At 39.0% G+C, this 25,056-nt stretch overlaps 1 protein-coding gene across 1 annotated transcript in view; it reads right to left on the bottom strand.

The window, feature by feature from the left end:
* Positions 1 to 25,056, bottom strand: part of UBN2 (ubinuclein 2) — a gene marked incomplete at its 5' end in the record, with an annotated part of 53,007 nt that extends 27,951 nt beyond the window's left edge. Inside the window, 6 exons of the mRNA XM_031552086.1 lie at positions 35 to 533; positions 1,596 to 1,708; positions 2,743 to 2,880; positions 15,063 to 15,164; positions 20,706 to 20,798; positions 24,994 to 25,056. Of these exons, the coding sequence (XP_031407946.1) occupies positions 35 to 533; positions 1,596 to 1,708; positions 2,743 to 2,880; positions 15,063 to 15,164; positions 20,706 to 20,798; positions 24,994 to 25,056 (1,008 nt within the window). The remainder of the gene's footprint in view (positions 1 to 34; positions 534 to 1,595; positions 1,709 to 2,742; positions 2,881 to 15,062; positions 15,165 to 20,705; positions 20,799 to 24,993) is intronic.

Here is a 25,056-nt window from a genome sequence, read left to right as displayed (position 1 = left end):
GACTGCAAGCCGTCACTACTGAGTTCATACTTACTGTTCGAAGATCTCCAATGCGCTTTTCAAGTAGCATAGGCAGACCTTCTGGGAGGGCAGGCACCTGCTTGGGTGTCATGACCTGAGAGGTGTAGGTTGCATGAGTGACATTTCCATTTTCTCCTGACAGCTCAGATACTGGGCTGCCATCAGAAGTGCCATCAAGCAACTTGTCAAAGTCAATGTCTCCCAACATCTCCAGGGCACTTTCAGTTTCTTGCAGGAGATCACGTTCATTTGTGCTACCAAAAATGGAGAGGACAGGATCGCTGATCTTAAGATTCAAGTCAGAGATATCATTTCCTGCACTGAGAGAGGAAGAAGGAATTTTACTAGGGGTAGAGGTCGCAATAGTCACTGGAGGTTTTGGACTAGATTCCTTCTTCCTCATGGCTTCCTTCTCCTTTTGAAATTTACGGATCATGGCAGCCAGAGAGAGCGAATCTTTATAAAATTTCTTTTTCTTCTTTTCAGACTTGTGTGAATTTAAGGCCATTACTCTGTGGAGGAAAGAAATATTTCATTAGAATGGCAAATGACTTTGTCAAAGGTGACTAAGGCCTTGAAAAAACTGGGAGTTTAGAACTATTAAAAAAAAAAACACTGGGAGTTTAGAACTATTCCATCTTCAGGCTCTTCCACCAGCTACCTCAAACCCCTGCTTGTCATATGATTTCACAATCTTCAACTGAAGCTCTGTTTTGTTGTTGTCGTTGTTTTTAACTATGTTACATATACCTCAAGAAAAAGTTCATTTACACTACACTTCTCATCTACACTTCTCAACTTGAAGTTAGACTTACAGTGAGATGGACACTGCTAGAACACAAACTTGCCTATCAGACTCCAGAACAGTAGCAGGTTACTTAAAGTTTAGGCACGCCACATATATGTAAAAAATTCACTCCACTAAGTATTTTTACATGCAGGCTCAACATTTACATGCCACTCAAACTGAACGTTTAACCCCCAGTCCTTGTACTTGATTAAAAAAAAAACAACCAAAACAGGTTTTCAATACCAACTGAATATCTACAATAAGACTATGTTCACTCAAGGAGAGTTTTCCAGAATCCAATTAAAAATCCTATCATCTTACAAGGCTATCAACCTTCCATGCTAGCCTCAAAACACAGGAAAGTACACAAAAATTAATAAGAAATATGTAAAATAATGAAGCTATATTTACAGTTTCCCAGAATAGAAATCTAGGGATAGGAAGCTATTTTTCATTAGAAGGTAGAAAACAAAGATGTAATTCTTACTATCAGAAAACTCTGTGTAGAAGAATGATTGATAATACTATTCACAGACTCAAAATTTCTGTATTTTCCATAATTGATTTTTTCCCTCATTCTCATCCCCCAAAATTTTGAAAGTTAATCTGGAGGATGTTTATGCAAAAAAACCCCGAAAACATTCCAGACCAAAATCTATTAGCTATTAAATATGAATTAACAATACCAAATCCTAAACAGCTGCAATAATCTCACCATGGCATGAAAATCTCAGAAACATACTTTGTATACAATTCAGTATTTTATTTAAAGAAAGAAACCTACCCCAACTGCTTAGGAACTTTCATTTTCCGAGGCTTCTTCTCCTTTTCCATCCCTTCATCTTTCCGCTTGCGCTTCTTCATTCCACGATCTTCACTTTCTTTTAACTTTGCTATCTACAAAACAAATTAAATACAGGATTATTTAATAATTCTTCCATCAAAAAACATTTTTATAGCAAGAAACATCTAATTTTCCTTACTCTTTCCAATTGGGAACCATAAAAAATATCTTGATGCGTGTGAAAGCAAACAGTACAACTGGATTCACAGCAATAATACCAGTTACTGATAATTCTCCAACATTACTTTTTTTGAGGTACAAGTAGACTGTCACATAGCCTCTCTGTGTAGAATTTGGAAGACCAAATTCTCCATTCCTATATAATGCAATATGGCATATTTTTCTGGCTATTCAGATCAGTGGCCTCTCCAAATTTCTTGGCCATCCCTAGCTTACTTTCTGAGGCTGGCTGGGAAAGCTGAATGGTGGAAGGGAAGGGAGGGGGTGAAAAAAAATCTTCATACTGCGCTGTTGTTATGCAGCAACAGTCAAAACACTGCTGTTTTATCAGCACAGCAATAAGTTACAAATACAAATCCTAACACCATAAGGGCTTGTACGAAAAAATTTTCAGCACACAGTACAGTACGCTTTTTGTGAAACATGCAGCATATACATACAGACATACACATACATCTTTTAATATAGCTATTTCTATGTTGTGGATTTATTTTATCAGCCATTTTCTTTTAACTGCTATTCTGAGTATCAAGAACATTTAAAATCCTATTTTCTACAGAATTACAAAAGTAATGTTGGAAAAATTATGTTTTCATTTTAGGAATAAAATTCTTATATAACTAAGTAGTTATGTGTCACTTACTTAAGATGGATGGACACAAATTGTAAGCCTGCCTGAACAGGTGATTAATCTTCCAAGACTGGACAGTCTATGGGCATCTGGGCATCCTGACTTATTTCCTAAATGCTTATGCAATAGCCACAAAACAGAGACTGCAGTAAGGCAGTACCATATATCACTCTGCTTTCAGTCTCTTCATCTAAGGCATTTAAGCATACCAAATCTTTTTTGATGCCCACCTAATTCATTGCCCACTGTATAAAAAGCACAATTAATACCACTCACTTTCGGTGGCCTATGCTTTTTGTCCTCTGCAAAGTCATCATCCTCTGAGTCAGATGCCTGGCGGAACTGCAGGGTACCAGTGTTGATATAAAACCCTCCATATTTGGTTGTCAGGGATGCAGGAACCAATTCATCATACTGGCACAAAAAAAAAAAAAAGAAGTTTATCATCATCACTTCAAATGTGTATGTAGTTCACTTACCACTCCCTATACATGAATATCTGTACAGAATTACATAAGCACTGCCTGCTAGCATAAATCAGGATAGTAATACTATTGAAAAGCTTACTGGACAGGGAACAGAATACTAATATCACAGAATCACCTCTGTACTTTTAAAATCACACCTTGATCTTGGAAAAAAAGATTACAACATTAAAAAAAGAAACAGCTTTGCTTTCTGAAGGAAGTGAAGACAGGCCTTTTCTCCCTTTAGAGAGAATATTTCCAATTTCTTATCTTTGACAGCATGTTACCTTATGCTAGAAGGTAAAATCTCATGATACATAAACTATACGGACGACTATGCACCACCTGCCTAGGAGCAGTTTCACTGTTTACAAGTTGATTTTGTCCTTGCAATAGCTAAGCACATTGTGAATTGTTTTTGTCTACAACAGCCTTACATCCATAGCAGCAACGTCACCAATTTAAAACGCATTTTGTAAAAATACTGCCTCTACTGATTTCACATTGTGTCATATGTTCACTGAATATCCTTCAATTTTATCAGAGAATGCATACTTCAAACTAACAATGTTTTCTAATAACACTTCCTGTTACTCAAACATTTGTAATTGGTCCTTTAGTTATCTGCAAGTGATAACTACAAAGTTATTTTCAGAGCTCATTTCTTGCATGTTTTGAAAAAAGATAACAATCTGAACAGCCTCACTCTGCAAAGGAAGAAGTCTAAACTATTTCAGAATTTTGCAAAACTGGATATTGTTATACCCAGGAAATAGAACTGAAACAATAGACATACTTGTTTTTGTAAAACAAGCATAAAGAACTTCCTGGATTATACGCTTTGTTTAATGGAAATAGGCACAGCAACGCTCTTCTTCTTCCTGATTAGTTTTCATTAATACAGAACTCTGCAGTGCACTTGGCATGCTCAGACTGTTCCAACAAACTTTCTATTCCTTAACAACTCACAGTACCTGCATTAAAAAAAAAAACCTTTTCTTACTAGGTTCTCTGTTCATTTGCTAAAATTGCTACGACACGTTCCACAAAGTATTTTCAAACATCTGTTAATTTCTATGATACATCTTGTTAACAACAAATAGTAAAAAATCAAAGGTGGTGAGCTTGATCAACAACAAATAGAAGCAATAGCCTGTTTAGAGGCATAAAACCAAAATGCCTAAGTCTTACAAAGTACCAAAAAGATACAGTGACATTTAAATGACTGAGAGTTGGTTTCTTCCCTTCTTCTGAAGGGAATGGTGTGAGATTTTGACACATCCTAGAGGTACGTACTCTGGCAGAAAAAAAAGTCTACTCTGAGTTACAGCTGTAAGCAATAAATGTTTACTAGCAAGACCAAATGATTAAGTAGGACAGTGAAGAGGGAAACAACGTGTTTGCTATTTTGAATAGTGAGCCAGTAGGCCTTTCACTGCTTGCCTGCTAAGAGCTGATACATCCCAGAATTCAACAGGTTGAAAAAATTACTAGGGCAAGTACACACATTTTTAACTGCCACGCCAGTAAATGGAGATCTGAGATCACTCACAGGAAGGGAACACACACAGGGCAACGCAGTCAGTTACCAGGTTAGTCCATTCCCCCTGCACAGATGTAATATATACTGAATGTATATGTATATATGTAATATATACTGAAGATACAATTGGAGACAGTTTAAGAACTACAAAATTTGCACCACCAAAAGCATGAAGACAGAAGAGTTATATCCATAAGAGGAAAACAATTAACAAGCACTTAGACCAGTAAGTTGCATGGAACAGCCTGAACTTGGAACTATACATGGATTTGATCTGAGTAAACAGTTAGAAATTTCACTGAGTCATCATCTTTATCTTCTTGGAACGGAAGGTTTAACATGCAGTACAGGAGCACAAAAAAAAAAAAAAAAGCAGTGACAGGATCTATGAAATACTCTGAGATCGCATGTAAGACTAGTGAAAGAAAGCAGGAGACTATTAAATAGACAAACTGAAAGCAAAGTGATTTAGTTATGGACTTGTCATTCACCTTAAAAGACCAGGGCAATCATGCAAAGTGAACTGAAGAGTGGAGGCTGGGTAAAAGCTCCAGAGAAGCCTGATGTTTTTCCACAGGCCCTCAGAACCAGCTTCTTTAAGTACAAGGAGATGAAAGGAAAAGAAAATAAATGATTATCCACAGTACTTAATAGACAGACTAGGCATTTCCCTTTTGAGCTGACAGGGTGTGAACTGAATTGGTGAGGTTAGGGCCGTATGGGATCAAAACAGAAGCACAGAGTAGTTGCCAAGTTTAGAGGAGAAAGTACACAGTTAAAGCTGAGACTATTATTATAAGAAGTAAAGAACAAGAAAAGGGAAACACTGGGAAAACTTGGCTGCAGAGCAGTAAAGGAAGCCCTAGAGAACAAAGTAACAATTAAAGACAGTCCACAAGTGAGAAAACCATGAGTTACAGCAGATGATTAGTATGATCGACATGACACATGGCACAAACCCATGGAAACAAATTGACCAGGAAGGCACACTTTATTCAATATAGTGATGAACAGACTTTCATACACTCAGCAGCAATGTCAGCAAGATGGGGAAGTGGAGCTGATCAGTTAAGGCTTCAACAGCTTCTCCCAAGGACTATGAATTCAGTCTGACTTCCGAAGACCTTTTTGACATTCAGATCTTCTTAACTCTTGATGGAATTTTATTTTTCCCCCCAAAAATTTGTTTTGTCCTCAGCCTACTGAACAAGGAATAAATCTAAAGCCGAGTTCTACAAACTAAAGCATAACTAGTGTCTCTCATCCTCCAACGTAAGATCACTGCTGACTAGTGCTCTAATCCAACATAAAACTTGAATAAGATTTTTATAATATACTGGCAACAGCTGGATTCAGCTTAATTCTGAAGTTCCTCCAGGACACTCAAAAGGCATACACCTCTTGCAACTTCTGAATCTTCCAATGAAGTCTTTTCAAGATTTTGCTTTTCATTAGCTTTTTCTGCATATCGAATCAGAGCTCTTGTCTATTACTGAATGAAATTTGTTAAACTCCTTTATAATGCTCTAATCTTCCTTATACATTCAAAGACTGAGAATTAGAATCACCAGATACACAAACAGGATTTATGCATTGGTTCCTGTGAACAGAGGTTTGTCTCAGGTTATGGAAAGATTCTGCAAAGAAAGACTGAAACTCTTAAAAGTACATCAATATGGAAGTTATTTTCAACTATTCTCTTATTTTCTATTGTCCTTGAACTACAGTATTATCCTTCTAGATTTGTTTCATGTGAAAGGTAGCCTAAATGTTTTTTAAATAAATTAACTGGTTTTTATTTCTAATTAAGTTAGCCAGTTTCTTTTTTGTTCTTACACTAAGAAGAACTGCACAATTACATGCATTATAACCAATTTAGTTCTGAAACCCAAACCCACAGTACACATCTTGTCTGCTTCTGTGTTCAGATATTCTGGTTACAATTCTGTTTGTTCAGTTCTTTGCCAGAGAACAAGCTGTATAACAGAAGTACACACATAAAAAGGCTTTTCAGTATTTCTGCATTAATTCCTAGAAATGAGATTTGCTGTAAATACATACAAGTGTTTACAAAAAATAAAATAGTATTCGTTGTGAAACTAGCTTTATTTGGATAAAAACAAGTAGAGACCATTTTTGTGCCTCGTTCAGCACATTTCTGAGATGGCTCTAGCCAGCAGCAGTAGGAAGCAGGGAGATCATTCACTGGGCCAGCAATAATGGAATGACAGAATGGCTTAGGTTGAAAGAGACTTTAAAGATGATCTAGTTCCTACCCCGTTGTGATGCACAATGTTATCTCAGACAAGGTTAAGAGTAAACAATCCACTGCTTTTCTAATCCAGGATTACATAGAAAACTAAGCAGAAAGCTTTGTAATGCTAAAGGATCCACTTCCACAATGTATAGGTAAGTTTTGTGGTGCCTTTTATTTAAGTAGGTTGCTTTGAAAATAATGCCTCCTATTTATTTCCATGAAAACAACAACAACCCTATTTGATAAAATTCTCAACTACTAAACAATATTTTTAACATAGGTACCACCATTAGCTATGCATTTTCACCAGTGATGAACAAAGGCCTGCATACCTTGCACACAAAAATATGCATGGCTTGTCTTTCACATTGCTGTCACCACTGCTGAAATGCACCATCCACTGCCTCCCTGTGCTCACTTCCACTGTTTGGTTTCCATAAATGTTCAGCAAGTATCAATGAATGTAAGTTTTCCACATGCAGGAATTCAATGACACACCTTTACTTCATTGGCACTTCCATGCCAGACAACCTTTGTCCCTCTGCTACCATCTGTCACGTGGCAACAAAATGTAACAGAACACTGGCAGGAAGTACCACCGACCCTCTCTTCTGACATCATGAGCCAACATAACAAAAAACAGGAGGCATTACTTCCACAGCAGTATTTGCATTTCAGCTTAATTTATAGAGTGTATGATCACTCATGTGACTTGTTATCTGTTCAACTCCATTCTTTCAGAGATCGTACTCTGATCCACGCTGAGTAAATAATAGTAATAAAATACTGAACTGTATTTTTTATGTAGTGCTTAATCCTTCCAGCTTTCATGTTTCAGAATAACACTACTGAAAAAAAGTTATGTTTTCCTTTTCCATTCATTTTAATGAGAACTGTCACTTACGACACTTCAGATAAATGCTGTTATCCAAGACCCTGATTTTGGCTAGTTTTAAGCCCCTTTATATTGCAGTAATAACTATGTCTGAATATTTTTTGGAAAACACTTAAGTTCCTGGTACTAAAGTATATTTCTCTACTCATGAAGTTTAACTGACCCCAGATTACATCTACTCCTCCAGTGGCTCTGACTACTTTGAAAAGTAACTTTGTGCTTTCCAAAAAAATAAAAATTGAGAGGGAAGAAGTAAAAAATAGTGCTGCAGTTACTATCAATATTATATACTTATTTCTTGCTACAGAAGTCTTGACATACACCAATTTAAGAATATACTACAAAGGCCAGATAAACATCTGTTTTCTTTTTTAGTATCTGAGAAGCTGTTTGAGCTTTCTGTTTCTGAACTGTCTCAATGAGGTCTTGAAGTAAATGAACAGTCTTAAAGTATCTGATTTAAAAGGAAGTCAGAACGTGAGATTAAAAAAGCTACTCATTTATTCCTTCCTAAAAAATTATATATTTCGCAGAAAAAACATTTTAACAAACATCAGATTCATTCTGTACATTCAATTTAATTCATATAGCCATAATGAAACTTGTACTTAAGACTGCTTGGTACTTCACTGGGCTTTTACAGCAATGTTTTGCTATCAGGGAGGCTGCACGGGTGGCCTCTGTGAGAGGCCCCAAGTTAGATAAGAGCCAGCTCCACCCAGCTCCTACAGGGACCAGCTGCTGGCCAGAGCTGAGCCACTGAACAACACTTGGTGGTGCCTGCAACAGGATACTCAAGAAAGGGTAGAAGTTGCTGTGGGGAAACAGTTGGAGACGAGTGAAAAAAATATAGAGAGGAACAATCCCAGAGACAACAAGGTCAGTGAAGAAGGGCAGAAGGTGCCCCAGGCAGATCTCCACATGCAACCCATGCAGGAGCCCACTGTGCAGCAGTGGGTGATACCTGAAGGAGGCCACAGTCCACAGCAAGCCCCCACAGAAGGAGACCATGGGCCAGAGCTGCAGCCCATGGAGAGGAGCCTGCAGGGGAGCTGTCACCGGTGGGGACCTATGCTGGAGTGGTGTACTCCTGAAGGCTGGGCCCTATAGTAAAGGCCCATGATGTCCTTGAAAAGCTGCAGCTCATGGGAAGCCAATCCACGCACGATCAGTTTGGGAAGGATGGCATCCTATGGGACGATGCTCCTACATGGAGCACAGGCAGAATGAGCATGAAGGAGTGGCAACAACAAAGCATTACTACGGACAGAATACAATCTGCATTCCCCTGAGACCCTGGGTACAGGGTGGGAGGTACAAGATAGATGAAGGGAAAAGGGTTTTTAATTTGCTTTTAGTTCTTATTATTCTAGACTTATTAATTGGCAACAAATCTTCCCGTTATGCCTGCAACAATTGGTGACCAATCCCCTTGTCCCTACCAAACAGACAAGTTCTTCAGAGGAGGGATAGCGAGAGCAGCTGTGTAATAGTTGGCTACCTATGGTGTTAAACCAGTATAGTACATAGTTTAAACACAACTATTCCACATGTGGAACAGTATCTGCTTTATTTGTTTGGTACTCCATTTTACAGCCTTATTTTATCTTGGAGGAAGAAGGGGCAAAAAAGCAAAGAAAGATTTGAGATTTGCACTTGAATTCATTAGAATGTATATGACATGTCAGCTGTCAGCCAGCAGATCTACCCTGAAGACACCTGGGAAGCATGCAAGATATCTTTTATTAGAGGTGACACCATGCACTGGTGCCCAACCACTGGGCAAAGTGACAGTGAACAAGGAAGGCAGGTCAGTAATAACAAATCCATATCCAAAGAAACAGCCAGTAAGCAAATATCTTAACAATAAAAAATAAAAACAAAACTTTAAAACACCCTCATATATTTAGCAAGGATGAGGTTACAGAGGCTTACAAGGGCAGCTTTTTCCACATGAGAATGCAGCAATACTGTTAAGTTTATCTCTCAATTTAAAATGAAAATGTTTAATAATGGGTCCTACGCAACATTTTTTCTGTACAAGCACCTATAGCATTAGCAGGTTAATAGTTAAGGCCTTGAATGTCCTGAAGTGCTGACCATCAATCAGCATCTCTGTTACACTTGGCATTTATGTTTTGTTTCAATTACTGTCAGCTGGGTTACGGAGCATCACTGTTCCAAGACAACTTAAATGCTTACAGATTTCTAGGTAGGCTGTTCTCCCCTCTGTGTTCATCTGTCCAACTTATGAAGGGCTAAGTGGTCCTTGTTTTTGGACATGCAGGTGTAAGTAAGAGGTAATAGCATACTTGTTCTCTGAACACCATGTCTTCCTTCAGATTCCCATTCTATATGGCACGGCAGAAAATTAAGAGCATTTCATGGATCCTCCACGCATATAAAGCTTACACTATCAGGAAGGCATGCAACTGACCAAATATTCCATCACAAAAACAAGGAGACCAGCCAAAAACAAGCACATGCAAGCACATGCAGGAAGAACTGAGGGAAAGCAAAAGTGTACAGAAACACCATTCTACAAGTAATGTAGCCTGGTAATTTACACTACAGCAATACTCATTTTAGACACTGAAGCAGTGGAAAAACTGAGGAGGAACAGCTTTCCTTGCAGGTTATAAATACTGCATTACTACTGCAGAAATCAACTGTTAAAGGTTAGAACAAGCTGATATGGAGCAGTTAAGAAAAAAAAAAGGAAGACTGCCTTAATGAAAATTTTATCTAGAATGAAAACTTCAGCATCCACTTACTACAATCAAAACACTCAATCCAGAAATATCCCCTGAAGCACAGATTTCCCACTTGTCTCAGCTGTATTATGAAGAGAAAACCAATTCTTCAAAATGAACTTTAGAAGCTAACAAAATTATCCAAGGAGAAGGACAGCAAGGGTGAAGACAAAAAATTCAAACAACAGGTATACTAGATACATCCAAAGCATATAGCAATCTGTAACTATGTTCTTATTCTGTAAGAGGAGATGAGTCTGAAGGAAGATGTGGTGTAAATATTATTGTCACTTAGGGAAATGCTTTGTTAAACCAAATGAGGTTTAACAAGAGCAAGCGCAGAGTCTTGCACCTGGGAAGAATAACAGCAAGTATCAGTGCAGGGTGGGACGTGACCTGCTGAGAGGAGCTCTGTGGAGGACCTGGGGGTCCTGGTGGATGACAGGTTGGCAGTGAGCCAGCAGTGTCCCCTGGTGGCCAGGAGGTGATCCTCCCCCTCTGCTCTGCCCTGGTCAGGCCTCACCTGAAGTACTGTATCCAGTTCTGGACTCCCTGGTACAAGAAAGACCAGGATCTCCCGGAGAAAGTCCAGTAGAGGGCCACAAAGATGACTAAGGGCCTGGAACATCTCTCTCATGAGGAAAGTCTGAGCGAACTGGATTGGCTGACATGCCTGAAGGCTGTGCTGCCATTCAGCGAGACCTGGACAGGCTGGAGAGCTGGGCAGTAAGAAACTGGATGAGGTTCAACAAAAGCGAGCGTAGAGTCTTACACCTAGGGAGGAATAATTGCATGCACCGGTACAAGTTGGGGGATGACCTGCTGGAGAGGGACCTGGGTGTCCTGGTGGATGACAGGTTGGCCATGAGCCAGCAGTGTGCCCTTGTGGCCAAAAAGGCCAATGGCATTCTGGGGTGCATGAAAAAGAGCATGGCCAGCAGGTCGAGGTGGTGATCTTCCCCCTTTACTCTGCCCTGGTAAGGCCTCATCTGGAGTACTGTGTCCAGTTCTGGGCTCCCCAAAACAAAAAAGGCAGGGATCTCTTGGAAAGAGTCCGGCGGAGGGCCTGGAGCATCTCCCCTATAAAGAAAGTCTAAGTGAACTGGGTCTGTTTAGCCTTGAGAAAAGACGACTGAGAGGGGACCTGATCCAGGTCTATAAATATCTAAGGTGTGGAGGGCAGAGTGGTGAGGTCAGACTGTTTTCAGCAGTGTCTGGAGACAGGACAAGGGGGAATGGACAGAAACTGAAGCATAGGAAGTTCTGCACAAGTGTGCACAAGGACTTCTTTACGGTGAGGGTGACGGAACACTGGAACAGGCTGCCCAGGGAGATTATGGAGTCTCCTTCTCTGGAGATATTCAAGACCCGCCTGGACGCCTACTTGTGCGACCTGGTGTAGGGAACTGCTTTGGCTGGGGGGTTGGACTCTATCTCTGGAGGTCCTTTCCAACCCCTACGATTCTGTGATTCTGTTCAGCCTTGAGAAAAGATGACTCAGACGGGATCTGATTCATGTTTATAAATGTCTTAAGTGAGGGAATCAAAGAGACATGGCCAACCTCTTTTCAGTGGTCTGTAGGAACAGGAGAAACAGCCATAAACTTGATCATAGAAAGTTCTGCACCAATATGTGAAGAAATGTCTTCACAGTAAGGTGATGGAGCACTGGAACAGGCTGCTCAGGGGGGTTATGGATTCTTGTTCTCTGGAGATATACAAGACCTGCCTGGGCACCTACCTGTGCAGAGAGCTGTAGAGAACCTGCTCTGCAGGGGAGCTGGACTCCATGATCTCTGGAGGTACCTTCCAGCCCCTACAATTCTGTGATACTCAGTAGGCAAGAATTGATTCTTTCCAGAGAGAACAATCAAAGTAGATTTGTAAGATCAGTAAGAATCTCAGGCAACTTTCTTTTCAGTTGAAGATGGGGCACTAGAGGCCTAGCCAAACAGCCCCAAGCCCAACCTACTCTATCAGGGCAAGTATCAGTGCCCTTTAGGGAACGTGACTGGAAAAACCCTCTTTGCTTAGAGGAAGTCCACTTTAATCAGTGCTTTCCAAGAGTCTTCCTCTAGAAACACATGCCCTGTAGCTGTTTGTACTCCAGCCCTATTGAAGTCTGTTGCTTGACAATCATGTCATTAGTAGAGTCCCTGAAACTGACCCTGTTTCCTCCCCTCTCAAGGAATAAAATGATGACCAACTTGATTCCTGCAGAAACCAAATGCAGTTATACATGCCACTTGTTATATACGCCTCTTCACTGCACGTAAAAAACTGCTTCATTTGCAAACAGATTCAAAGAAAGCAGGAGTCATTAACTCAGAGTGTCTACTAAAAAAAGAGGTTTAGTTCTACTGGTTTGATTTTTTCAATAGCATTTGATAGCATTATCTCAACATTTGTTTTTAAAAGGAAGACCTCTCTAAAGGTACAGAATAAACCTGTTTCATTGCCAAAGAGTTCAGCATTTCTTTCACTTCTGTGACAAGGACTACCATTCTAAGGAAGCTTATCCTGCCTGGGATACAGAAAGACATGAAAGGATTCCAATCCTGGAACAATTGAAGAGGTACTCATACTTGTTTCCAAGCATACGTACCCTAGACATTATAGCTTTTTATTTTTAAGAAAGCATGTATTTCAAAAGGAAATATGTCTAGGCTGGACCTAGCTCTGCTGTTTCTCAGTGATTTAATAGCTGTCCAGAGAAGATGAACAAACTCAACATCCAGGCTTCCCTTCTACACAATTTCCATTTGCATCTGACAGAGAATGAACAAGAGATTCTGCTGAACTAAGATTCCACACTACAGAGCCCTTAAGCTCAGCAACAGGGAGTTAAGACTGCAGCTGGCATACAGAGATGGCATTTCACTAGTCTGTATTATGAATTCAGACAAGGCATAATGATTTGTTCAGGAGAGCAGCCTTCAGAGAATATACCATTCTCCCCCAGTAGCTTCCACATGATATAACCCTCTGGTGCTTGAACAACTACCTTTTCTATGTTCTTGCGGGAGATACCTGAAGCAAATGGTTTTGCAAAGCTAATGATGTGCTACTGGTAACAAGAACTGCACTTGAAGGAGGCAAAGTGTGAGAAATACTCAGTAGTGTTCAAATCTCAGGAACTCCCATTCAGCTTTGACAGGGATCTGTACTACAAGTACTCAATGCATAAATAAGATCTATGATAGAATGAAATAAATATTGGAAAAAAAAATCAAAATATAACTTGGGCATTGTTATCACAATATTTCAGAAGTGAGGGTGATTGTCTTCAGCAACAGTGAATACCCAGGTAAGCCTACACAGACTAAACTGCTTTCTTAGCAAGAATGAAACATCTGTTCTTACTGAGCTGAAGATCAGAATCTGACCTTTGCAAATTATACCATCTTAGGCCCCAGTATGGTCCCAGCTGCACAATCAAAAGCCAAGGGATATAAGATAGTTTAAAATGTTATTAGATGACATTGTCAATATTAATCTGGGCCAAGAAAAAAGATGACAAAGGTTATGGTGAGCTTCTACAGCAAACTTTTCACACAACTTGCTCATGCACCTTCAGATTGCATTCACCAAAATAATCCACAGAGATGAGCTCAGCCTGCTACCCACTGTGGTAAATGGCTGGACTTCTCTTGCTCAAGAAGGTACCAGTTCTTCAGCATACCTTGTGTACCCACACTGTTCTCAGCAGTATTCAGAGTAACTGCCATACACTAGAAAACTCACAGCTCAGTGTTCACAGAGTTCTCAAAATGGTCTTCTAACTTTCAGGACTCCTATCTCATTAGCTCAGCATAATAAATGTTAAATAATACACTTCATTTTCATGGTGTTTTTTTCCTTTACATTTCCTCTTCTCTCATCTTTCTGACTTAAACTTTCAGCTCTCCCCTCTTCATCGTTGCTGCTTGGTCCTGTGCCACTCACTAGAGAAGACTGAAGGCTGACTAACATGTCAGGTGGTGCTTTTTAGTGGTTTTGTACTGTTTAGTCAAGTAAAAATGAAGAATGAACATCTACTCCTTTCTGGCATCTAACAGAGGAGAACTATAGGATGTTCCCAAAGCTTTTATCATCTACTCTTTCTTCCAAGCTCTTTCCTTCACGATTTTCTATATAACCTTTACGATATCTTCAAGTGCCTTCTTATAAGCCTCCAAATAGGTACTGCCTGCATCGAATTAATGCATTTTTCTCTTACCTCATCTGAGATGATTTTTGAAAACCTCAAAGCTGTAAAACCTTGCTTTATCTCAAACCTATTTTATCTCAATTTTCAGGTGTTCAGCATCCCTATGGGTTCTGGAGAAAAGACTAGTATTCGAAATTTATACAGGAAACCTACCACCAGTAATCAATTCATAATCCAGATGGCTAGTACAAGAAACTAAACAAAGCCCAGTGTAATTTCAGACCACTGTAAATAAAATCAATTTCTAGAACTGGAATATGTGATACAGTCACAGCTTTCTTAGCTCCTGCAGTACAAAATGATCTCAGACTACAAATACAACCATTTATTGGATGCCCACAGTAACTTACCGTTTGGATTCACACTAATTACACTTGAGTACAAAGTATTTGCCACTATCCTTCTTTTTATCAAAAAGAAAAAAGAAAGATCACTTTATTTCTTGTTGCTGTATTAATAAAGCTTACTTACTGCTTCAGAATTATCAATGAAAGGGTCTGTTTCATCATAGCCATAACCTATATCAATTAGATCCTGCAGGCGATCCTTCCGATGTTTGTGGGGCTTTCCACTCTGGAAAAGAAAAGAAAGTTATACCAGTTGGGAAAAAAGTAAACAAAGGACTAGAGCCTACAAAACATAGAACACTGGCGTGATAGTCATTTAGGGAATTAGCAGAGTTTTACTTTGCTTTGATGTGCCTTTGAAGACTGTCTAAGTAAATAAAAACCAGAAGGCATAACTTTCACGTAGGAATGAGTTCCTACAAACATGCTGACATGCTGTATAAATGCCTTATCAGAATCATTTCTGAAAGTTATTCATTAGCCGCCTGGTTTCTGGGTGACTGAAGTATTCCTAGCATTTTCTGCTGAGATGCGTTTCGTTGCTCTGTTTTAAAAACTTTGTTAGTGATAGAACAACTGAGATAATATAGGTAGCATTAAGTCTTTCAGTATGCTACAGGGCCATCACAAAGGAGAACACAAATAGCCTTGCATTTGTTAACACATTTTCCCACATGAGATGGATTGCCTTTCTACAGGAGTGTGAAACCTAAGCCAAAAGAGAAAAATACTGATCTGGTGCTTGCAGATATGGAGCGTATAAGTTTCCAAAAAGTTACAGCATTTATTTAACATAACTGAAGAAGAACACAGTAAGATAAAATACCTTGAAATACAAGAGCTGTCATTGCAATTGATAGGACCAGACATGAAATGGTTACTTGAGTAATCTTAAAGCCATAAACTACATTGTAGATTGTGCATTCACTTACCTCCAAGAGAAAGTAAACTCTAGTTTAACCTGTAAGTACTCTTCTAATATGAAAGTGTAACTGTTAAGTAAAAAGTCGAATCAAGCTCAAACGAACTGCAGGGTAACTGAACTTATGGCTACACAAACAAGGAGTGCTTAAGATGTCAGGCCTAGTTTTCTGACTCCTGCATACTGTGGAAATTGTCAATATAAAATTATTAAAGCTAAGTGCCTAAGGGCACCATCTTTACTAAAACAGTATCAGGCTCTTCCATGAATAGTTTGTTAACTATAAGCAAAGTATATACTCTTGGCAAACAAACAGGTGTAACTAAACCAATAAACACAATTGTACAAGAAAAAAACCACAAAGGTGAGTTCCATTTCTAATTCAGGTTTCCAATCTAATAGTACCCCTAACCTTTTCTATCAGCTCTGTTATCCCCTACAGTCAAGTTACTCATCTGATGTTTTGGGAATACACAGCCATGCAGACATACAGTAGGTTTTTGTTTAAAAAAAAACTTGGATGAAAGAAGAAATTGTTAGAAAAGCAGAGGTAAAATTTAAGTGTTCTGTTTTAAATTCCAGTGCATTTCATGCAAGTTTGTAATTCTCATGATTCTGCAGCAACTATAAGTTAATGAACACTATGGCATTTTACCTCTGCAATCCCATTAGTATAGTATAGTGCAATCCACCTCTGTATTACTTCTCTTAAGGCCAAGTAACTAAGAACACAGAGGTTCTTGTTCATGGGTTCCAAATCTTTTTGCAGTAATGCCTACTTCAGTACATACAAGCATTTAAAAGCTATTTCCCAATGCATTTTTACTGCATGTTATTCATGGAAGTACAGCGCAGATACGGGACAAGCATAATAAATGAAAGTCTTCTAAGAGCAGAGTGAGTAAAGGTAGGATTAAAACAGTAAGCTTTCTTCAGACAGAAACAGATATGATAATATCTGAACCACCATACCTACTGTTAGAGAATTTTCTTCAGGCCTGACTCTACCAAGCTGTTTTTAAGGTAGCGTGTTAAAAGTCTATAGGTTCGTCTCTCTAGATGTTACAGGCAAAACTGAAGAGATCTCCTGCATCAATGCTTACTACACAATAATTAAGGGAAGTTTTACTACTGATGTCTTTCACCTCTCTTCTTAAAGAGCTTCTCCAGCCTTTCTGTCCCAAAGCACAAGCAGCCATGACACCAGAGCAAACTGAGAATTCCTGAAGCTGCAGATAGCACTCATGCAATTGTTCAGAAGCTCAAATATTAATTTAACGATAGAGCATAACTGAAGTTTAAACAACCTTCACACAACAGAAAGTGGCAAATACAATGCCCCTGGAAGACTATTCAGAAATGAGTCAATTTCATCTCTGTATTGGGCACATTAATAAAAGTTAAAAAACAAAACCAGGAGATACAAGAATACACATTCCAGGGCAGAAAATAATTTTGCTCGAAGGAAACAGTACTTCAGAATTTGAAAAAAGACCCCAAGGTGCTTAAAGACAGTAAACTATCACTGGATAAGAGAGAAAGTCCACTCAAATTAATGACTGGTTTAAGGCCTGTATCCAAAGGGTAGGAATGAATGGGTCACCAAGGAACACATATCCATCTGTAGAAGCAACAAAGAAGGCTAACAGCTGGGGGCGGGGAGAAAGAGATAGATGACAGAAATTACTCAGTGTAGTAAATATGAGAGGCAGCTGAAGGAGCACTGAGACCACTCAGTTCTCAGTACTTGAATAGTAAATTGAATTCTATGATAATAAAAGGAAGGTAATCCACACAAAGGAAGTACAGCTCTAACAACAAATACAGTGTGCTCCCAATTTGTTATGCTGCTCAGGAAGTGCTGGAGTCATTACATGGAGTTCTATGACATTTGCCCGACAATCAGCAGTGGTCAAAAAAGGAAAGAATTAGGACTTACAGGAAAAAAAAAAAGGAAGAGAGAACAAAACCAGAAGTCATGATTATATCACCGATAAATCAGGGCATCCTACTGCTAATATTCTTTCATTTAAAAAAAGAAATTGGAACAAAAAAAGGGAACAGTGAGCCAACAAAGATTTTAAAGGTAAAAAGCTGCTACTGTACACTATCAGAGTTCAGCTGGAGAATGAAACGACAGACTAGATGATAGCATCAGAATCACACGCAGCATGGAGAAGAACAGGAAACCATTCACTTTTTCTCACAATACGTGAATTATGGAGCACCACATGAACTTATTAGCCAACAATTTTATACAGAATATGTTTTTGTGTAACAATCATCACACCACTCAGTGCCGTGGAACACAACGTTAAATACCAGTAAGCTCAGGAGATGGCCTAGCAGATTTATGGCAGAAAACTACATGAATAGTGGCTAAACACAGCCCTCTGCTTAGGGAAGAAATTAAGCCACAAACTGATAGAAAGGCAACATCAGCATACACTTGCTCTGTTACACTTTCAAGCATGAGGTTACTATGGTGTAAGAGAACTGTTACAACTGACCACTACTGATTTTATTTTAGGATTATTATTTTTAACATTTTGTATAATATTACCTGAGATTAACATAATGTTTTCACAACATACAACATATGATGTTTAATTTTACTAAAGAATAAGAAAACAGGACTGAAAATTGCAATTTGGAAGAGATTTCTATGCTGGCACTTTAAAACTTGCAGCCATCACAATAAAGTTATAAATAATCAAGTAAACAAATAGTGCATTAACTTTACACACCCAGACTCAGAAAAGTTTATTAAAAGAGTTTATGTTGGTATCAGTATGTATCCAAAACTGTACCAATTATGAGCACAGATATTTACACGAAAAAAAAGTAAAAAAAGGTCTTTAAGGAAGATTATTTTCCACAGATCACATTATTTTTTTTCCCCACAACTACTACATCATCATTGCTGTGTAAAGAAGATCACCTGACTCAATTTTAAACGGATATAGGAAAGTAAAACGTTATCAGTTTAAGAAAGAAATAGTCCTTTCTACAAACATGAGAAAACATTCATTCTCGTACAACCAGTATGAGATTACTTCTACACTGAAGTATTAGAGAGATAAAGAGAATCAGCATCTACATCAAGGGATATCTATCCTAGTTTAAGCTAGGGAGTAAATGTCTCACCTCAAGATTCAGAAGCTGGCTGGATATTGTCAGAACAGGAGCAATTGCACTGGGTCAGCATGCAGACATGCAATTCTTCCTACCGTGAAGTGTAAGTAGAGACTGATGGCTCTTGCATTGGAAGAGAGAAAGGATAGCGACTATCTAACACAAGAACTATCAATCTCCCAGCACCTTCCACCCTCAGTCGTCCTACTCTAATAAATTGTTCCTAGAAGACATTCGCCTTCTGAGAATTTTGTGGCAGTGGGGGGCATAAGATATGGCAGAGAATAAGGAAAGGCAGGACCTTAGAAGCACAAATAGTCAAACACAAGCATGCCTGAATTCATACCCTGGTAAAACAGTAGTTCGTTATTTACTGCTTTTCTAATGATTACAAATATCTATTTGCCTCTTATTTATGCTACTGAGCACTGGAATTAAGTTTTCATATTTTTAATAATAAACATTGTCCATAAATGTACATGTTTAGCTTTGATGAATGAATCTATATGCATGCATACTACACTGCATGTGTATTAGATTGCTTCCACCACTCCCATCCCTCCTACATACATTGCTTTACATGCTCTCCACTGACTTTCATTTCCTACAGTTAAGCTGCTTGTTTTAGAACATTATTAAAATCCTTAACTTGTTTTATGGAAATGAGTTTCTAGAAAGTACAATTGAAATATTTCTCTCTGAAGTTCAAAAAGTAATTTATCATTCAAATGAAAACTAAACACTATTATGGAACTGCCTTCTCAGGTACACTGGCTATATTGAGTTTCTGTCAATCCCTTCAAAAAGAAGAAAATGATTCTTTTCAGTTTAAGGATTTCTTTTGTGATATATCACATCTAACATACTCTGAAATACTAATTGCTTCTACTGAATATTTAGACCAGATACTCCTAAAAGTGTGCCTTTGCCAGGAAAAAAAAAGAAAATCAAACAAGTAACATTTCAATATGCATATTAATAGCAAAAATACAAAGAACTGTTCTTGTTTCCCTTCTCTATTAGTAATTCAGAATATCAACATGTCGAAGCACGATGATGAGGTTCTGATTGCCAGCTCAGAATTAATCACCCAACCCTACCCATATGAATTCTTAAAGGCTTGTTTGGGTGTGGTTTTAGACAACACTTTCTGATTTCTACCTTCATTTATTAGTGAAAGCCTCTTTATATTATTTATATATTATATAAAGTTGTTCAAGTCATTCACGATACATTTTCAGGAGTCAGCAGAGTTAACTTTAGGCAGCTGGCAGCTACAAGATAAACTCATCAAGCGATGACTTACTAAATAATAGCTTCCTATGGAAGCATTCCAAACTAGTCAGAAATTCATCAAGATTCGTCAGTATACAGCCTTAAGAGAAGAGCTGCTCAGTAGTGCACAACAGTATTTATCACTAATATCGACCTGCATTTATTACTCAGTTGCCCTTACATAGGAAGCTTTCCCAAGAATAGCTTCACAGGCAATAATATCCTATGGAGAAATCTATTTAGCAGACTTGTCTAATAATCTTGTAGCAGCTTCAAGCTACTTAGATGAAATATAAATGAGATGGCCAGCCCTGACATATACAGAAGTCATTTGACATTACATCAACATCTCTATTGAGCAACAAAAACCTGGTGTTAATGCCGCACCGTCACAACTAAACAATTGTATATTTTAACAAAGGCACAGAAACTCACATATTTTGCCTCAAACTTCTTGGCTAGTGCTTCCACTTCATGCCGCTCACGTTGTTCATCATTAACAGGATCTTCTGAGTGAACAGATTTCTTCTGAAAAAGGCAGAAGCATTCATTCAATTACAAGAGAAACATAAGATGTCTAATAAAAACCTATTAAAAGCGAATAAAGTATATTCTAACGACTAAGTAGTGGGAATCTATACTAAGACGGTCCAAATGCTTACCTCATGCTCTACAAAAGAGTGTAACCCATTCAGTTATCATTTACTTGTCTCCTCCTAGTGAAGAGACAAACGAAAAACTAAAGATTCAGCTTCACATTTATCTAAGTATTCCAGTGCAACCTCAACCAAAAGCATAAGCAGAAGAGAACGTTGGCTGAACTAGAGATCCAAAGAGAAATATATATCCAAATATAACTTACGATGGAGCCTACCCTATTGGTGCTGTGATCCTCAAGTACCACGCACAAGATGTACCTAGTATGCTAACCAGCAAAAAAACAATTGAAAAATTACAAAGCAGAGTCACACTGTAACAAGTAGCTTACCACCCCAAACTTCCTTACTGCTACATTCTTGTTTGGATAACTTCAGAATTCACAGCACAAATACTAGAATACTGCCACTACAGCAGCTAGAATAACATAATTTAATATTCCAGCTGTATAAATAAGCAGGAAGCATCCACTTCTGAGTTTCCACTGACAAGAAGTCAATGAATAGTAATCAAGAGTATGAAAAGGTGTTTTTTTTTTTCTTTTTCCCAGAAAAAAAAACCTATGACTGCATTTGTCAATTTTCTATATAAAATACAGTAAAAGAGGTGGGAGTGGTAACAGTTCTAAAACATGGCAGAACATAGGCAGGCCTTTATGGATGCCTCTCTAACTTTACTTCACATGAACCACTCAGTGAATAAATTAAGTTTTACAGCAGACAATGATGGAACAAAAAGCGACATGCAATGCTCTGAAAAGCAAGATTCTCTCCCCACAGTAAGAGAAATTGAGTACTTACAAGAAAAAGAAGAGGGTTATGGCTAACCCTACAACATCTACTAAGTTACATATGCATTTCCTGCATGCTACATATTAACATAAATACTGCTCAATTCATGAAACCTTTTTTTCCTCCTTTTAGCAGGGGAAACACATTCTATGTAGATCACTCCAAAAGTAACACCTCCTATTTATTTCCAGGAGAAATACAACAGATACAAAGAGCACACAAACACTGATAAGAGAAATTCAGTGACAGAACAGCAGTTTTCTTCATTAGTGATGCATTTTTGTCAGCAATGCTGTCCAGAACATGGCTTGTCTTCACCACTACTGAAACATCTCCCATCATCTCACTGTGCTCACATCCACTGTTTGGAACGTTCAATAAGCGTTCATGAATGTCAAAAGATGCCATTTTTCTGCATGGAGGAATTTGATGATGCACCTTTGCTTCATATGCATTTCCATGTCAGACACCATTTTGTCAGACTGCCCCTCTGCTGCCCTCTGTCACACAGCAACAATATGTAACAGAATGTTGGTGGGAAGGTTCAGCCTCTACTGCCATTCTCCAACACAGGTCAAGAAAAATTAGTGTTAATTCTCATCTCTTCACCAAACCATCAAAGGTGCAGCTGGACTACTTTGTTTTATGTTTTAAATAGTAATTAGCAAATTTCAGTTTTGACAGTATGTAAGAACTCAGGCAGTCAAGTCTTTTGAACTTCACATTAACTTCAAGACATTACTACTTCAGCACATTCACAGCCTGCCTGACACAAGCCAACTTGGGTTTCTGGCTCGCCCATTTCATGTTGTTTTACACAAAAATGTTATGTGGTTATTCCTACCAGAAGATGTACAAACAACCCAACCAAAGGATGCTTTCTTCACTGGCATTAAAAAAAGCAAAGGAGAAGAACACCATAAGTTTATCAGAAACATTTTCATCAGCTTCTCATTCAGGCTGTAAATCCAATTTTCAAATTGGACAAAAAAAAAAAAAGGTAGCATTCAATCTGTCAAGTAAATTTTGGGATTCTTTATTAACTGTTTAAGAGACCTATTAAATCAATGCTTCCAGTTATTCCCGTACACTGATGAGATTTCTACACATCTCTCCCCCTCCAAAACAGCGAGCCTCTGGAGATCCATTCTTGGCTACTCCAGCCCCAAGCAACACTACAGGATAAAGACATGTTTTGAATTATGTCATGTTGAACTTTAATGGGAATGGCTTCAAGGAAACTGAGTAACTTATAAGGGATAAGTAGTAAACAATAGTCTTCAGAAAACCCCATCAATCTTCACCCTACAAAAACAGTTTGGATAACTAAGTTCGTATGAACTGTTCATTTTGACTTTAACAAAACTAAGTTCTGAAAGCTTAAACTCCATTTAAAACTACAGCATTAACTGCTACCTACTTACCACTAACGCACAGCAAATCTCAGAATCAGCAGAACAATGACAGAGGGCAGAAGATTCTTCCTCAAGTTGTTTTAACAAGGCAGTTTTCTCTGCTGCCTTAACTACTACACATCACCGTAGTTATTCTACTCTACAAGCAGAATCGGTCTTCCTTTCATAATTGCTTCTATTTTAGGATTCTGAACAGGTTACAACATTTCTTGGTCTGAGAATGACCAGGGATTAAGTGAGAGGCTGATTTGTGCAGAGCAAGTTCTCCTCTTATGTTTCCTATAACCATGAAGGAAGTGGGATACCTGTTTTACTCCTAGACAAAACATGCTCCTCATCTTTGCATGTTGACTGAAGCAAGATTTTAAGTCCCCTCTGCTATATTAGAGAAGCCTTTTCAGTTTCTGCTTTGTAACCAGGAAGAAGTTAAACTGACAGGACATCTACACAATAGATTTTGAACAGTTCAGAACTGCTTTTAAAGGATCACAATTTATGACACAGTTTTACAAATCACGGTTTGTTCCACATAGTCCAGAAAGAGACAATATTACAATCCATTGATCTTCAATCTGTACTGTCAGAGATTCCTTATGAAGCAATTCTATCGCTATTTCTATCAATCTGATCTTAGTTGTAACAAAACTTCTCTACATCAGTGTTTTTTCTGCCCCACTTTCCTCCAGAAAACATGCAGTTTTCATCAGAAGCATAAACATACTTTTTTCCCCCCTATGTGATTAACATATTAACAACCTACAAAAAAAAAAGCAGTTATTAATGTGGGGATTATCAGGGGACAAAGTCAGCCTCTATGTGCAGGCCCACTCTGAAACACTACCACAACTTCCATCCTCACACAGGAACTGCTCAGAAGGATGGCACTCCACAGAGCACCAGGCTGCTGCTACAATCCAGAGCAGTCATCACTGGCACTGTTTGCCCACAGCAGCTGTAGGACAGAACACAAGGAGTTTTTAACTCAGAAAGTCACAGAGGTATTCAGCATTTGAATACAACACACTTCTACACCCCTCCCGTACAGTGCAAGAAGTAAACAGGCCACTAAGTTCTGTTAGAAAAATAAATACTTTGCTCCTTTAAACACTCTTGTGGTTATGCTGGACTTGAAAAGCCAACGTCAGTATCAGCACCACTACCTGAAGTTTGCCCTTAGATTTCACCAAAGCTAACTGCCTCTGTAGCAGCTGCCCCTGCTCTTTTCCTCTAAAATCAAACAGAAATTAAGAGAAGCAACAACCACACACTGCAACTTCATCAGTATCTGTATCCCACAGAGTGACTGGCTCCTTCCTAACTGAGCACTCTGTCCTGCTGATTGGTAATACCGCTCACTCCTCAAAACTGTCTGCAGGGTAAATACAACAGCCCAAGTACTAAGTATTTTCTGTTTGGAAGAAAAAGAGGAAGAACTTCTTTCCCTGAGCGAAGGCTCTGATAGTTATGGGTGAGGTGTCAGTTATAACGAGGTTAACTCCCACTCAGTAACGCACCTCCAGGACTGACGCTCACCCCACTGCTCCGCAAGACCGGCAATAGAGCCGGGCTAACAACTCCTTCACCTGCAGAGAGCCCACAGACAACAGCCCCACACGGGACAGCTCCATCCTCTGCCAGAAAAGCCTCCCGGTCCTAGAGGGCACACCGCACCACAACCCAGGCAGAAAGAGGACAGAGAGCCGGGATGCGAGGCGCTCTACTCGACGAAGCGACCCCTCCCCCGAACGCGGTCTCAGCGCCGGGACAAACATCCCGGCAGGACGAGGCCGCCGATAACGCTGCGGTGGAGGAGGCGGAAGGGGAGAGGAGGAAGAAGGGAGGGAAGGGGAGGTCCCGTACCCGCGCCTCCCTGCAGAGCAGCAGCTCCGGGTAGCTGAACTCCACGCAGCCCTCCTCGGTGGG

Source organism: Meleagris gallopavo, chromosome 1 (genome assembly GCF_000146605.3).
Source record: "Meleagris gallopavo isolate NT-WF06-2002-E0010 breed Aviagen turkey brand Nicholas breeding stock chromosome 1, Turkey_5.1, whole genome shotgun sequence".
Taxonomy (NCBI): Eukaryota; Metazoa; Chordata; class Aves; order Galliformes; family Phasianidae; genus Meleagris; species Meleagris gallopavo.
The sequence above is the reverse complement of the archived record's forward strand: the minus strand, read 5'-3'. Positions and strand labels throughout refer to the sequence as shown.